Source organism: Vitis vinifera, chromosome 14 (assembly GCF_030704535.1).
Source record: "Vitis vinifera cultivar Pinot Noir 40024 chromosome 14, ASM3070453v1".
Taxonomy (NCBI): Eukaryota; Viridiplantae; Streptophyta; class Magnoliopsida; order Vitales; family Vitaceae; genus Vitis; species Vitis vinifera.
Genome location: NC_081818.1, coordinates 16,103,587 through 16,118,522, shown reverse-complemented (window position 1 = coordinate 16,118,522; position 14,936 = coordinate 16,103,587). Strand labels below are relative to the sequence as shown.

The following is a 14,936-nucleotide window of genomic DNA, read 5'->3' as shown; positions in this document are numbered from 1 at the left end:
TTCCTTTCCCTAAAGCAAAATCAAGGTGGTCCTAAGGGAAAAAGAAAAAGAAACGCCAACTAATCAGCATAATCAACTAAGGAAACGATAATGAAAATGGTAAAATCTCCACTGAACCCTTGGACAGACCTCACATCAACTCCCCCTTCTTCAATAACTCTGAGGAATCTACTTCTCAACCTTTTTTTCCTTTCCAATCTCAATTATAACATCTTCTATTTCAATGTTTGGGGACTGCAATAAAAGCAAAATCTAAAAATAAACAAATGGAGAGAATGTAGAGACAGGTCCCCTCATGAAAGTAATTCAGAAACTGCAACAAAGGCAAAAGCTGAAACGCAAAAGAATACATATAAATGAGAAGGCTAAAAGTAATTGCAGGGACATGGACCCGTCAAGAATATGTTGACACTTGAAGGAAAAGTTCTCAAATGCCCCCCTTTTTCATTAACATGTAAATGAAAATTACAAGGAAAAAAGAAAACTATGAGAAGGGTAAAAGAAAATAATATAAAATAAGAAAAAGAACATGCACAGTTGATTCTTAATGAAAGAAAAATGAGCCCAAAGAATAAAAAAACAAACAAACACAGCACCATATTAAGCATGCTAAAAATAGGACAACAATGGAAGATCCATGGTCTTCTTCAATCTACAACTGATGGAACCGGTGCACCCGAGTCCACCGAATGAACATCATTGATTATATTATGATCTGGCTCTTGCTCATGCTGCGAGCTAGAACGACACAGTTCCTCAATACGGCTGGTCACATCAAGCATGGAAGGGCGCTTGTCAGGGTACTGGGCAGCACAATCAAGGGCCAGCTGTAAGAGCTGAACCATCTCCTCCTCAACGTTCTGGTACCTGAGGAGCTCAAGGTCAAACACCTCGGCTGTCCACTCTTCTCGAACCACAGACTGAACCCATCTTGGAAGGTCTACTCCTTCCTCGTTTAAGAGGGCATGTGTGGGAGCCTTTCCTGTAAGCAGTTCTAAAAGCAATACACCAAAGCTGTACACATCGGCTTTTTGAGAGACTTTGCGAGCATCTGTCACCTCTGGCGCACGATAGCCAGCAACACGGTTAGGAGTGGCAGTGGGCCCAACAAGATGAGCAAGGCCAAAGTCAGAAACTCGGGCTTCATAGGACTTAGTGAGAAGGATATTTGATGACTTGATGTTTCCATGGGAACTTGCAGAGCCCCGTGAGTGGATATAGGCAATCCCTCGGGCGGCTCCAAGGGCAATGCCAGACCTAGCTTCCCAATTTAGTGGAGTCCTGCCGGCCCCCCTGTTCCCTGTATTGATAAGAAAATGGTACATTAAAGGAAGAGCAAACTAAGTAAAGGATTCTGTTTATCTGTCTCTGTTCTTTTCTCTCTCCCCCTACTGGTCTTGAACGCCAACATGGTCAGCAGAGAGGGGGCACTGGTTTTACATCCCAAAAGCAAGATTTTTTTAGAAGTTACAAAAGAACTAAATGGTAATGTGGCAACATATGAGCAGAAATACCCGAATTTAATCCCACAATCAGATATTGAATTCAAATTCTCGCATAGAAACAAAGCAATATAAATTGTGCTTAAGAACACACAATGCATCATAGAGCAGATGCATTGACAACATAATGAGTTTTCAAGACAATTCATGAGAATATAACCTAAACAGGAGCTGCCATGAAAGAATGGGAAATGTATGATGTATTCCTCATCATATATTCATTTCTTGTTCAAGATCACCACTTGACCCCAATCTCAATTATTAGATTCAACAACACCCCATAAGGTAGCTCTGGCTGGAATGCCATTGGCATATATTAGCAATCCACACTGCCAATTCAACAGCATGAAATTTACAACCTAGACCAACCACAACGCTGATTTCACAGAAGGTTTTAGGGGAAAAAAATAACAGTAACATCTAAAACAATTATGTGAAAACTCATGATAAGAAACTAATCATCAAAATGACCCTCCAAAAAAAAGGAAATGGGAAGACAAACACATAATTGAAATCAAAAAAGAAGAAATGCTCACCATGCAGAAGCGCAGACAGGCTTCCCATTGGCATATAATCATATACAATAAGCTTCTCATCCTTGCTATAGTAGTAAGCCCTGAGTGGGACCAAATTCTCATGATCCATTGCTCCTGCAATTTCGATCTTCTCCCTAAATTCCTTTTCGGATACAGACACATCCTTGAGCCTTTTCACTGCCACAACCACCCGCTCCACCTCCATATCCAATGACGCTTTATATGCCGTCCCGAAAGTTCCCTTCCCCAAAACCTCCGCAGACGCCCTTAACAAGTCCTCCAAATCAAAAATCCTATTAGAATTCCGGAAAAACACCAATCTCTTATCCCCACTACCTTTAGAGGTTGCTGCTGCAGCCAGCACTGCTGCTCCACGAATGGGGTACCCCATACTTGTGCTATCTCCATCTCCCACCGATTTTTCGCCCAACATTTCTGTCTCAGTGTGCTTCACCGGCGCAACATCGGTGGAGCCCGTCTTTTTGCTACTCTTTTTCCGACACAAAAGGATCAGAACCACGAGAATTAGGACAAATGCGACAACGGATCCAATTATAATTCCGGCAATGGCTCCACCGGATAATTTGCTCTTGTGGGGGCAAGATTGAAGGGGTCCTCCACAGAGCGAGTTGCCTTGGAAGGCCGTCGCCGGAAAATTCGAGAGCTTGGAGGGGATCGAGCCGTCCAACTGATTGTTGGAAACATTGAACTGTTGAAGATTCAAATTCAGCTTTGGGATCGAGCCGGTGAGGTGGTTGTCGTTCAAATACAGAGTGCCCAACCGGGTGAGCTTATTAAAGTCCGAAGAGATCTCGCCGGAGAAGTTGTTTCCGGCGAGGTTAAGGCGAATAAGGTTACTGAGAGTGAACAAAAACTCCGGAATGTCACCGGAGAAAAAGTTTCCCTGCAAGTAGAGGTTTCGGAGGTTGACGCATGAGGCCAAGTCCGGGGGTACCGAGCCGGAGAGGGCGTTGAAGCGGAGAGAGAGGGTGTGAAGTTCGGTGAGGTTTCCGATGGAGCCGGCGGGGAGTTGGCCGGAAAGACCCATCCCGGGGAGCCGCAACTCGACGACTCGATTTTGCTGGCACTTGACTCCGACCCATAAACAAGGCGTAGACTGGGAAACGTTCCAGAGCAGAGATCGACCGCCGACGGCCGAACGAAGCACCAGAAGAGCGGCTCTCTCCGAGGCGAGATCTGATTTTCCAGTGGGTAGCAAAATCAGAGACGAGAACGTGAAGAAGAGCAGAAAATGAAATGGTTTCATTTCGATGTTTTTGTTTTGGTGGCCTTGTAAAACCACTTTTTTTGTTTTTGGCTAGACGATGGTATTCATCCGAATTTATTCTGTGCCTGAGTTCGGCAGGGAGAGAGAATCTAGATAAGAGAGGGAAATGATCGAGCGAAGAAGGGCTTATGCTTTATGGATGTCGTTTCCGTTTTACCCCCATGGCACGCAGGAGAACCTCCTTGCCCCGGTACGGGCCGGAAGATAATACTGACCTACTTTCTCTTATGGATTAAGCAATGAAAATCATGCCCACCCGGTATTTTATTAAGGGATAACCGATTAAAAGGGACAAAAATCCCTCAATATTGCAAAACTAACCCTTTACTTATTTAGGTCTCAAAAATGACCCAATTCGGACAAAAATACCCCCTCACCCCCTCAGTTATCTTTTTCAGCCCTTTTTCCCTCCAACTCCAATTTTCCCTTGTATTGTGTCTCTTCCTCCAACTCCAATTTTCTCTTGTATTGTGTCTCTTCGTTAACCTGCGAGAAAGAAATCACGAAGGATTTTTCCGTTTATTGCAAGAGAACAAAAAGGCAACACAATACAAAGAAAAAACAGAAAGTAAGTTTCACTGTTTCATTCTTTGATTTTGGTTTTTCGAACTGTATATATGAATCTTCATCCATGAAATGAGAAGAAACCCTAAGTGTCTTATTTTGGTTCTTATTTTTTTCTTTTAATCAAACCCGATTTTTCATCTTTCTGATATTGTGTGTTGATTCAGTTCATGAAAATGGAGGAAGAAAAAAATTCTGTGATGAAAAATACGAAACAGAAGAGGTATAAAATTTTGGGAAAAAAGAGAAGTGAAAGAAAGCCAGGTTTTGAAACCTCTTCATCGTCATCAGAAAATGAGAAGAAATCAACTGATTCAGTAAGCATTAATTGTCTACTTGAAATTTTGATTTTTAATTTTTTTTTTAATTTTATCATTTTTAATAGATTTTTTTTTGTGAATTTATTTTTCATGAATTGATAATCTAATTGTTGGAAATTTTCTCAGTGAGGTTATAGTCCAAGGTTTAAAGCAATATTTGAATTATTAGAAAAAACTAAACTTAACTACTATCAAGTTTACCATCAAAAGGTTTTGAAATTTTGTGTAATGAAGTTATTTGTTATGAATTTATAACGTATTTGAATATAATTTTTGTGAAATTATTTTATCCAAATATTTAGAATTTTGATTTAAATATATATGTTAAGAAGAAACTGAACTTAATTGCTATCAAGTTCATTGTCAGGTTGCAATTTCAAAATGGTTTTGTTTTGTTTCAAATTTCAATAAACACTAGAATAATGTCTCCAATTTTTTGTAGCTGCAACTTACTAAAATATAATAGCTTCAATTGCATTAGTAAAATAATATCTTTAGAATATTAGCATTTGACATGACATCCTTAAATAATAGGAAAATAAAGTCTATGTTAAGAAGTAATACAAAATGATGGATTTAACATAGTTGGATAAGTTTGGTAATATAATTTTGCTCAATTTATATTGATATTTTTACAATTTGTTATTATTTTGCAGATTGACATTCCTCCTCCTCTCCTATCTTTTATATCTAAAATATCTAAAGAGGAGTACTTTCCTGGAAAAATTGCATGTTTGTCTCACTTGGTAGCCATTGAAAATATTAAGAAGAAATTGACTGAACCACAATTGGAGATGTTTAGAAAATCATGTTTTGGTCATTTTTTACTCCTTCCCGAACTTAGATTTTCAGCCCAAATTGTTCATCAATTGTTGTTACGTCAATGTGAAACCAAAAAAGACAATGAAATATGGATTTTATTAAAGTCAAAGGGCTTAAGATTTAGTAAAGAAGAGTTTGCATTGATTACGGGCTTGAGTTTTGGTCCTATTACAAAATGTGATAAAAAATCATTACGAATAAGGGACACATACTTTAAAGGAGAAAACAAGGTGCGTAATGATGAGTTGGAGAAAGTTTTTCTTTCTTTAGGAGAGGAAAAGAAAAAGAAAAAGAATAAGAAAAATAAAAAAAAAGGATTTGAAGATGAAGAGGTGATAAAGTTGGCACTTTTGTATTTTTTAGAGCATGTTTTATTTGGGAAAGAAGGAAAAAATTTGATAGATATGGAATGGGTTGCTTTGGTTGATAATTTGGAGGCTTTTAACAAGTATCCATGGGGGGGGATTTGTTATGAGAGGACACTATTTGGTTTGCAAAGAGCTTTGGAGAACCGGGTATCCAAATACCAAGATAAAAAGAAAACAAAGGGAGAAGCTGCAGTTGAAGCATATAGTCTTGTTGGATTTCCATATGCATTCCAGGTTTGGGCATACGAGGCTATTCCACTTATTGGATTGAAATATGCCACTCGTGTATCTGAGAGGTATCCTCGAATATTAAATTGGAGTGCAACAAGTGCTCCAAGGTCTACTGAGGTTGAAAATGTATTTCTAGAGCCTCATGTAAGTAATTCTTTACCTTTACATTTTAAGAATGCAATTATAAATATTATTGTATTGTTGTTTATTAATAATTATATTTGATTTGGACTTTGTAGTTAACTTTTCATTCGCTTCTAACACCCACTTTAGAGGAGCAACAACAAGACTATTACAAGCATGTAGATAAACAAGGAGCTTCAGCAGAAATGTTGCACCAATCAAATGCCTCACAAGATGCCAAGAATGATGACTTAAGGCATGAAAAAAGCTCATCTGACACTGCTGCATATGTTGCTGCTGCTACTGCTGCAATGGCAGAAGAAACAACAAATGATGCAATCACCCCATCAATAGAGGTAACTTAAACTAAACTTAGCCATCATAAATAATGCATGCATGTTTTTTTTTTTTTGGTACTTTATTTAATATAAGATGTTCATTCCATAATTAACATGTGGAACCTGACCTTAACTTAAATAAACAAGAGCTATTACAAAAGCAACCTATTCATTGGTTGATTACAAGGGTAAAATAGGTATTTACAAAGCTAAAAATCAAGCAAAATATCTTGGAGAACCGGTAGTGGAATAACATCAACAATGTCTCAAAACAGGGGATTCAAAGGAATTTCGCAATGTGCCTAATCCTCCTTGCGAAATTTTCGCAATGTGTTTCTTCATGGTGCGAAATGGCAAAATTTCGCACCATGAAGAAAATCCCATTGCGAAATTTTCGCAATGTGAAATTCACCTTGCGAAATTGGCCATTTGACATGATGCAGTTGTCTTCCGAAGGCCATATCTTCCTCATTTCAGCTCCAAATCATACACGGTTTGAAGCGTTGGATTCTTGACTTCCTAAGCTTTCAAATGGTATATAACATGAAAAAATTGGACTTCGGGAAGTGCCTCAAAAGTGCGAAAAAAGACTGCATCTGTTTTCTTCACTCTGTTTTCTTCACTCTGTTTTCCTCTTCTCCATTGCTTGTGCTCGTGTTTCCACTTGAAATTCAAGCCTATAAACGTACAAAATCCTTGCTTAACTCGCCCAAGTAGCTCCTCCAACAATTGGCATGCTTGAATTGGTTCATAAGCTGATAAAAACATGTAAACTTGCCACAAAATGGTTAAAACCAATTACTAAGGACCTTAATGAATTAATTGGGTTAAATGAATATGATTACTACTCAAAGGTGCTTAAAACCATTATAATTAGGTCTACAAAATAGCACTTTTTGGTAGTAATCACAAAGTGAACAAACTTGTCATAATATATATATAAATATTGTAAGTGTTAAATTTTTATTTCATTTATGTGCAATATGTGCAGAAATTATGGATGGAGTTTGTGAAATTCAGACAAAGCTCAGAGTTAAATTTCAATCATCTAAAGAAAGAAATTGAAGGACTCAACTTGAAGATGGATGAATTGAAACAACTTTTATTAGAAGTTAGTGACATGTTTACTTGTTTAAATTTTCTAATACTTCAATGTTTTGACATTTGTGTTTTCTCATATTTATTATTATTGGGTGGTGTATGCAATTTTAGGTTAAGAGTTTGAATGAGGAACACGGTATGCATGACACTAGATTCAGAAAATCTAGTACAAAAGAAAATGATGACAATATGGGCTTTGATTTCCAGACTGGAATTTTTGAGGATGTTACAGATGATGAAGTGGAGAGAAATGACATTCCCATGGATGTGAACATTGATATGGAAGCTTCTAGAAACCTTCAGCTTGCAGAAAAACACATGACTAAAGAGTTGAAAGATGACTACTCTATTGATGATCCAGTTATTGATATTGCCAAGTTGTTTGGTACCCCAACTATGTCGGGTGAGTTTTCAGTATATGTCATACCTCACCATCTATCTCCTGCCATTTTTAAGCGAAGGCGTGAGATTAAAAAGTCTCATATCTTACAGCACCCTTTTACAGATCCCACCAAGAGAAAGAAACTAAGAAAAGAGATTGAGAAACCATTAACTTCATTTGATCCTTTGCATCCAATCTCTGAAGAAGCATTAGATTCCTTTCAAAAGTGGATGAGTGATGACCAAGGGTAAGTTGTATACATCCATACTTGTAAATTTGTGTTCTTCACAAGTTATAAAATTACTAATGTTTTTTTTTTTTTTTTTTTTTATGTCAAAGGTCCACAATTGACATTGACTACATGCATATAGATAAAAAATGGTTTCAATCACTGTCTAATCATGGTTCATGGCTTGCTGACACGGTTTGTAAATGATGCATTTTGTTTTTATTTTTATTTATTATTATGTTCAGCTTACAACCAAATAATATAACTAATTTACTTTATTGTAATTGTTAGCACATTGATGTTGCCTTCTTCTTTTTCCGGAAGCGGCGAATAGAAAATCCTCATCTTTTTTCCCAAAAGTTTACCACAGTGGATACTATGTTTTGGGTATGTGTAGTTTGAATTTTAGTTAACATTTTTAATTTTTTTGTAATAATGAATCTTATGATCTTGGTTATTTATTTATGTATATTAACTTTATTCTATGTAGCAAAATGCTCAAGCAAGATGGATTAAGCATGGCAAGAAGTGGAACCAATTCAAATTACTAGAGAATGACATCCTTATTGATTATGCCAATGGTTTGCAGCCTCTTTATTCTGTCAAATGGCCTGATGTTGACATTGTGTATGTCCCTATCAATGTTCGGGCTAGTCACTGGGTATTAGGAGTTGTCCACCTTCATCGAAGGATTATATACGTATATGACTCATTGATGGGCATCAATAATAATGCAAGATTGCAAGTTGCCATTAAACCATTAGCCAAATTGTTGCCGCATATATTGAATGCAATAGCATATTATGGTTTTCATGGTGACACAAAAGTTAACTACCAAGAATGGGAAATTGAACGGCTGCAAGATATTCCTCAACAGGAAAATGAGTAAGTGATCTTAAATTTACTTTCATAACTTATACACTTAATCTTTAATAATAGCCCTAACATTGATTATTTGTGTACCATGCAGTGGTGATTGTGGCATGTTTGTTATCAAATATGCTGAATACTTAATGCACAACCATCCATTGAAGTCATTAACAAGTGCACGAATGGACTGGTTTCGGGAAAAGATGGCAGCAGAGTTATTTTATATGAAATACTTGCCTATGTAATGAATTCATGTTGATATTTCACATTTTGATAATGTAGTTGGATGGTTTGTTATATGTAATTGGATAGCTTCATATATGTAGTTAGGCATTTTGATAAATGTAGTTGGACAGGTTGATATATCTACTTGGATATTTTGATGAATGTTGTTCGATAGTTATGTATACAATTGACCTTTTAAACTAAACTTCAATGTTGTCAAGTTGTTATGGGTACAAACTTGAAGGTAATTAAGTCCACAGTCTTAATAGAACACATGAACTTAACTACTATCAAGTTAACTGTGAACAAACTTGACAGATATTAAGTCGAAATCTATTCCAGAATAACATATTTAATCTGGACTTAACAGGTATCAAGTTGATCTTCTATAGACTCATAAGAAGTTGTGTCTACAATTGTCATTTTTACCTGAACTTAACTATTGTTAAGTTATTTTATGAACAAACTTGAAGGTAGTTAAGTTCACAGTCTTCAGACAAAAACTGAACTTAACTATTGTCAAGTTATTTTATGAACAAACTTGAAGGTAGTTAAGTTCACAGTCTTCAGACAAAAACTGAACTTAACTATTGTCAAGTTATTTTATGAACAAACTTGAAGGTAGTTAAGTCCATAGTCTTCAGACAAAACCTGAACTTAACTATTGTCAAGTTGTTTTATGAACAAACTTGAAGGTAGTTAAGTTCACAGTCTTCAGACAAAACCTGAACTTAACTATTGTCAAGTTGTTTTATGTACAAACTTGAAGGTAGTTAAGTCTACAGTCTTCAGACAAAACCTGAACTTAACTATTGTCAAGTTGTTTTATGAACAAACTTGAAGGTAGTTAAGTTCACAGTCTTCAGACAAAACCTGAACTTAACTATTGTCAAGTTGTTTTATGTACAAACTTGAAGGTAGTTAAGTCCACAGTCTTCAGACAAAACCTGAACTTAACTATTCTCAAGTTCCTTATCAATAAACGTGAGAACAGTTGAGTCCATAGTTTGAGAATAAACATGTAATTTTCATTTATACTTTATACATAACTCATCATAACATATATGTACAAAAGTAACAAATATCTCCATTTCTATGGTTATGCAAAAAAAGGGGATCATTATTACAATATTCATCTATGTGCTTATCCTATCACCTTATACAAAAAAGTAACTTACATTTCTGTTCACATGGGTACCAAAAAAACAAAAAAGCTCACTATTACAATTTTCATTCCATGTAAGTTCATAGAGTGCCAAAGCTATCATGATATCAAGGGATTGGTCGTTTGCATGTTTTCCGATTATGCCCATATTGACCACATCGACTACAACGAGATGTGCGCTTGCCCTCTCCACCAGAAGGAATTCTTACTTTCCTTGGTCTTCCTGTTGGGCGTCTTGTTTTAGGTGGTAACACAACTTTATCACGAATATGATTAGGTACTACCCAATCTATTTCATTTCCAGTTGGATAAATACACTCTGAATATGAAGATAACAATGCTTTAGTAGTAAAATACTTGGAGCACAAAGTGTAACATGAAATGTTGTAAAATCTACAAGCAGCAATAGCATGTGCACATGGAATATGATCAAGATCAAATTGTCGACATGTGCATGAACGAGTGTCTAAATTCACTTGAGCACTAATGCCAGCATAGTTAACATTACACTCCTTGGAGTTGATAGGTTCCACTAGATATGTTGCTGACATATTATACTTAGAACGAAGTTCTCCATCAGCCCACATGGTAAGTTCAGTTGACATTGACATTGCTTGTTGTTGACGAGTCACAAACCATTTTTGAAGTAAGTTTCTCAATTCTTCAACCAATTGCAAAACCAGAAGATCTCTAGCATTTTTCAACACAGCATTAAGGCTTTCAACGATCCCTGTCGTCATGATATTATATCTTTTTTCGGTAGAATATGAACGTGCCCATCGATCAACACCTATATCCATCAAATATCTTGCTGCTCTTGGGTCAATCATCTCTAGTTGCCCAAATATAAAATTAAACTCTGAAACACGATAAGCATGGGCAGCATCATGGAACAACTTATGAATTGCAGGATTCTTGAACTTTGTCTTCAAATTTTGTTCAACGTGATAAGTGCAGACACCATGCCTCGCATGGGGAAATACTTTATGTACTGCTTTCTCAATGCTACCATGTCGATCTGATATCACAAACAAATCATCAATGTGTCCAAGTGCATCATGTAGTTTTTGTAAAAACCACTCCCATGAGGCATCATTTTCTGAATCACCAATCCCAAAGGCTAAAGGGTATATCTGATTGTTGCCATCTTTACACGCTGCAATAAATAAAGTCCCTAAGTACTTTGCTTTCAAAAATGTCCCATCAACTACAACCACAGGCCTTATTGATGTGTGAAACCCAGCAAGAGATGCACCAATCGACATAAAAAAGTATTTGAATTGATTATCACAATCAGTAACTATATCAGTAATGGTACCAGGATTTTTTTGCTCTAAAACATAGCAATAGGATGGTAAAGTGTTATAAGACTCCTCAGGTGATCCCCTAATAGAACCTAGAGCAAGTTCTTTGGCTCTCCACGCCTTATCATAACTGATTGGAATGCCATACTGCTTTCGAATGTCTGCTACAATGTCTTTTGGTCGAAATTCACAACCAATCCCTTGATATGTTTCTCTTATACTCTCACCAATCAACCAACTACTTGCATGTCGATTGTCACGAGACATCATATCTAACCGACAAGTGTGTGTTGAATAGAATTTCATTATTTGAAACATATTGGAAATCCCCAACTTGGTAGCACGAACTCGCCACTTGCATTCTTTATCAAAACATTCAACAAGCAATAACTTAGTAGTGGATTTAGTTGTTTTGAACTCAAACTTCCTTTTCAGAGCCATCATATACAACTTCCTTTGTAATTCTTTCTTACTTGAGTAAATTTGGTGTTCTTCTAGATGGTCATCACTAATTCCACTAACTATAGGTTGTTGCATCATGTTTTGTCTTTCATTTGCTACATCTTCGATTATAGTGGGATTGTCATGTATGAACCCATCACTTGTATCAATCATGGTCAAGATTTCTGCACTCTGAGCTGAACCAGTTCTGAATGAGCCAATTTGGGTCACTTGCTTATCACTAGTAGGGTTAGTATTCATTCTATAATCCTCCTCATTAATTGCAGTCTCATTCATGTTCCAATCATGAACTTTATACCCTTCATGTGACTCATTTTGAAATCTTGGTCCATTTTCACCATCAACAGTAAGAGTTTCAACTGAATCACAATGAATGTGTCTACTTTTATGCATCAACATTGAGTCCTCATTCAATTCTTTATCAATCTCAGAAGACATATGACATTCGAAATAAGAATTGCAAATTGATTTCTGATTGTGATTATCAATTCTCTTTTCAACTGTGATGCACAATGGAACAGGCAGCTTACCATTTGTACAATTTAAACCAATAAAGAATTTCACATCCCCATCATCAGTTAGTTGTATAGGACTTGTGGGTATGTTGGCATTGAATACATACTTCATTGAAAGAAAACAATTTGTTGGATCTAGCTTCAAAATATGATGGACAACCCCTAATAACTCTTTATATGATATAGTTTTCGGGATCTCAATGCCTTTACCTTTACTTCCTTCGAAATAGAAAACATTTCCATCTCGTACCCATTCTCCTTCATATAAAAGCATTATTCCTACTTCATCAACCACTGAAATAACAGAATAATTCAATTAGTGGCATCAACAAACAATATTAGAATATTTTTTAGTTACATCATAGCATTAGCACCAATAAGTAGGTATTAATTTTAAAAAACTCATTCATTATTAAATACATATTATTTCATTACACATATTTATTTTTTTAATAAACAACAAATAAATAACATTATTAATCATCTTTACTACCTCAAATAATACCAATAATGATATAGAAATACAATGTATATAGTTATTAAATAAATTCAGACATTGTAACTCTAAACTATTTTAAACAATAAAAATATATTTGTTTACTAAAAGATTGGTTATGTTGTAATTTATTTAATGTCAAGGCTAATTTGCAAATGATTCAACTCAAATTGAGTATAATTAAATACAATAACAAAAATATAATGTTACTATAAAATAACTATATACAATCTTAACTTACTTCAAGTTCAACTTAACACACGTCAAGTTCAACTTAATATCCGTAAGGTTTTGATATATAACTAAAAAAGATAACTTTATATATTATGTCAAAACCCTATTAACACATATATTTACATCTATATAAAGCACAAATGTGCAAACAATACCAAAACCATCATAAAATTCCATAAGTTTTATTACTTACCATCATTTGATTTTTCCATATAGACAATGTTTCTCCACGCTACACTTTTTAAGCTGATTGTTTCCTTCTTTTAATCCCTTTTTTCATGGCTGTAAATGATATTAAAAAAATTATAACAATTTCAAACTTATTTAAATATTTACTACATCTCATTAAATGTTTGAAAATATTCAATAAATAAAACATGAAAGAAAAAAAATATGGAAAAATAAAAATAAACGTACACTGTTTATCCAACCACAACTTAAAGCGCTTTAAGTTGAAGAAATCTGAAGAGAAACTGTGTGAGACTTGAAGAAATGCACTGAAAAGAGAGAAACGGAATAACAGGAGAAAATGAAAAAAATGAGAAAGTGGAAGAAATAATAAAAAGGAGGTGAATGGAGGGAAATAAAATTAAAATGGGAGGGAAAAAGGAGTTGATGTAGCTGAGGGGTATTTTTGTCCAGATCGGACCATTTTAGAGGCTATTAAAAGTGGAGGGTTAGTTTTACAATATTGAGGGATTTTTGTCCCTTCTGATCAGTTTTCCCTTTTATTAATTCCTGTGACTTTCCACCGTGCAAGGTGAGTTTAGCATGATTGCGGCTTTTAGAGAAATCTCTGTATGAGAAGCAAAGAAACAAAACAATCCCCATCCGATGTAAATTAGATTCAGCAGTATCATTTTATTTTTTAAAAACAAAAAATAGGAAATATATCCTAACAGGTGCTAATTTGGTTCAACATAGCATCTCTTTTAATATAATTCCTTTTTTTTTTTATTTTAAAAAAATAGGATATAAAATAATAAATTAAAATTGATTTATAAATTTAATATCTTTCCTGTTTCAACTTGATATAATAACTCATTTTTAATATAAATATCTTTTACAAGTTAACTTTTAAAATAGAAGATTATTTTTAAAAAATTGATGATGAGGGTTAAATTTAAAATTTAGGAGTTATTTTATTTTTTTAATCAAATACCCCTCAATTATAAAAGTAGGGATTTAGGTTACCTCTTAAAAAAATTCTTTTAAATAACAAAAGTCTGGTAATTATTTTAAAAAGTAATTCTAAAAAATAGTTTTTTAAAACAACATTTGAAAATTATTATATGTTTTTCTATAACAAAAGTCTATTTAAAAACTTAAAATATTTAAAATAATTTTTATATGTAACATTTTATTTTTGATCATTTTACATATTTGTATAATTATTTTTTAAAATAACTTTCAAAAAACAAATAAAAACAATTAAAAGATATTATCCAAAAATACTTTATTTTTTATTCTTAAGAACAAAAAATGTTTTTTTTATTGTTAAACATGTTTTCTATGTTTTTTTTTTTTAGAGAACATAAATCTGTTTTTAAAAACAATTCCAAACAACCTAAAAGTTTAAAATTTAATATAGTAAAATCTTTAAATGCCATCATCCTTCCAAGTTTCACAAAAATACTGTATTTTGCATTAAAAAATGCTATTATTTTCTTATTTAAAAAAGAAGAAGAGAAAGAGAGAGAAATCGAGATTCAATTACGAAGATCATATTTATATTTAATTTCTTTGTAAAAATAAACTTTAATTAAATAAATTTACGTTTTTTTAAGAGGGTTTTTATTTTTATTGGTTTCATTTCTTTTCTAAAAAAATACATTAATGATTATTTTATTCTTAACTAAAT

The 14,936-nt window shown here is 34.3% G+C and overlaps 3 protein-coding genes across 3 annotated transcripts; 2 read left to right on the top strand and 1 right to left on the bottom strand.

Moving 5' to 3' along the window:
* Nucleotides 1-394: 394 nt before the first annotated feature.
* On the bottom strand, nt 395-3,597 carry LOC100267283 (probable inactive receptor kinase At1g48480). The gene is made up of 2 exons (XM_002276111.5): nt 2,039-3,597; nt 395-1,300 (listed from the first exon to the last, which is right to left on the bottom strand). The coding sequence occupies exons 1-2, from the start codon at nt 3,303-3,305 to the stop codon at nt 648-650; spliced, it is 1,920 nt and encodes a 639-aa protein (XP_002276147.1). The 5' UTR covers nt 3,306-3,597; the 3' UTR covers nt 395-647.
* Nucleotides 3,598-3,812: 215 nt separating this feature from the next.
* LOC109123943 (uncharacterized) lies at nt 3,813-7,317 on the top strand. Its single transcript, XM_059742711.1, has 5 exons — nt 3,813-3,894; nt 4,058-4,207; nt 4,867-5,775; nt 5,871-6,110; nt 7,084-7,317. The coding sequence occupies exons 2-5, from the start codon at nt 4,061-4,063 to the stop codon at nt 7,315-7,317; spliced, it is 1,530 nt and encodes a 509-aa protein (XP_059598694.1). The 5' UTR covers nt 3,813-3,894; nt 4,058-4,060.
* Nucleotides 7,318-7,323: 6 nt separating this feature from the next.
* Nucleotides 7,324-9,104, top strand: LOC132255108 (uncharacterized). Its single transcript, XM_059742825.1, has 5 exons — nt 7,324-7,822; nt 7,915-7,999; nt 8,096-8,191; nt 8,295-8,689; nt 8,775-9,104. The coding sequence occupies exons 1-5, from the start codon at nt 7,332-7,334 to the stop codon at nt 8,917-8,919; spliced, it is 1,212 nt and encodes a 403-aa protein (XP_059598808.1). The 5' UTR covers nt 7,324-7,331; the 3' UTR covers nt 8,920-9,104.
* The last annotated feature ends 5,832 nt before the right edge of the window (nt 9,105-14,936 follow it).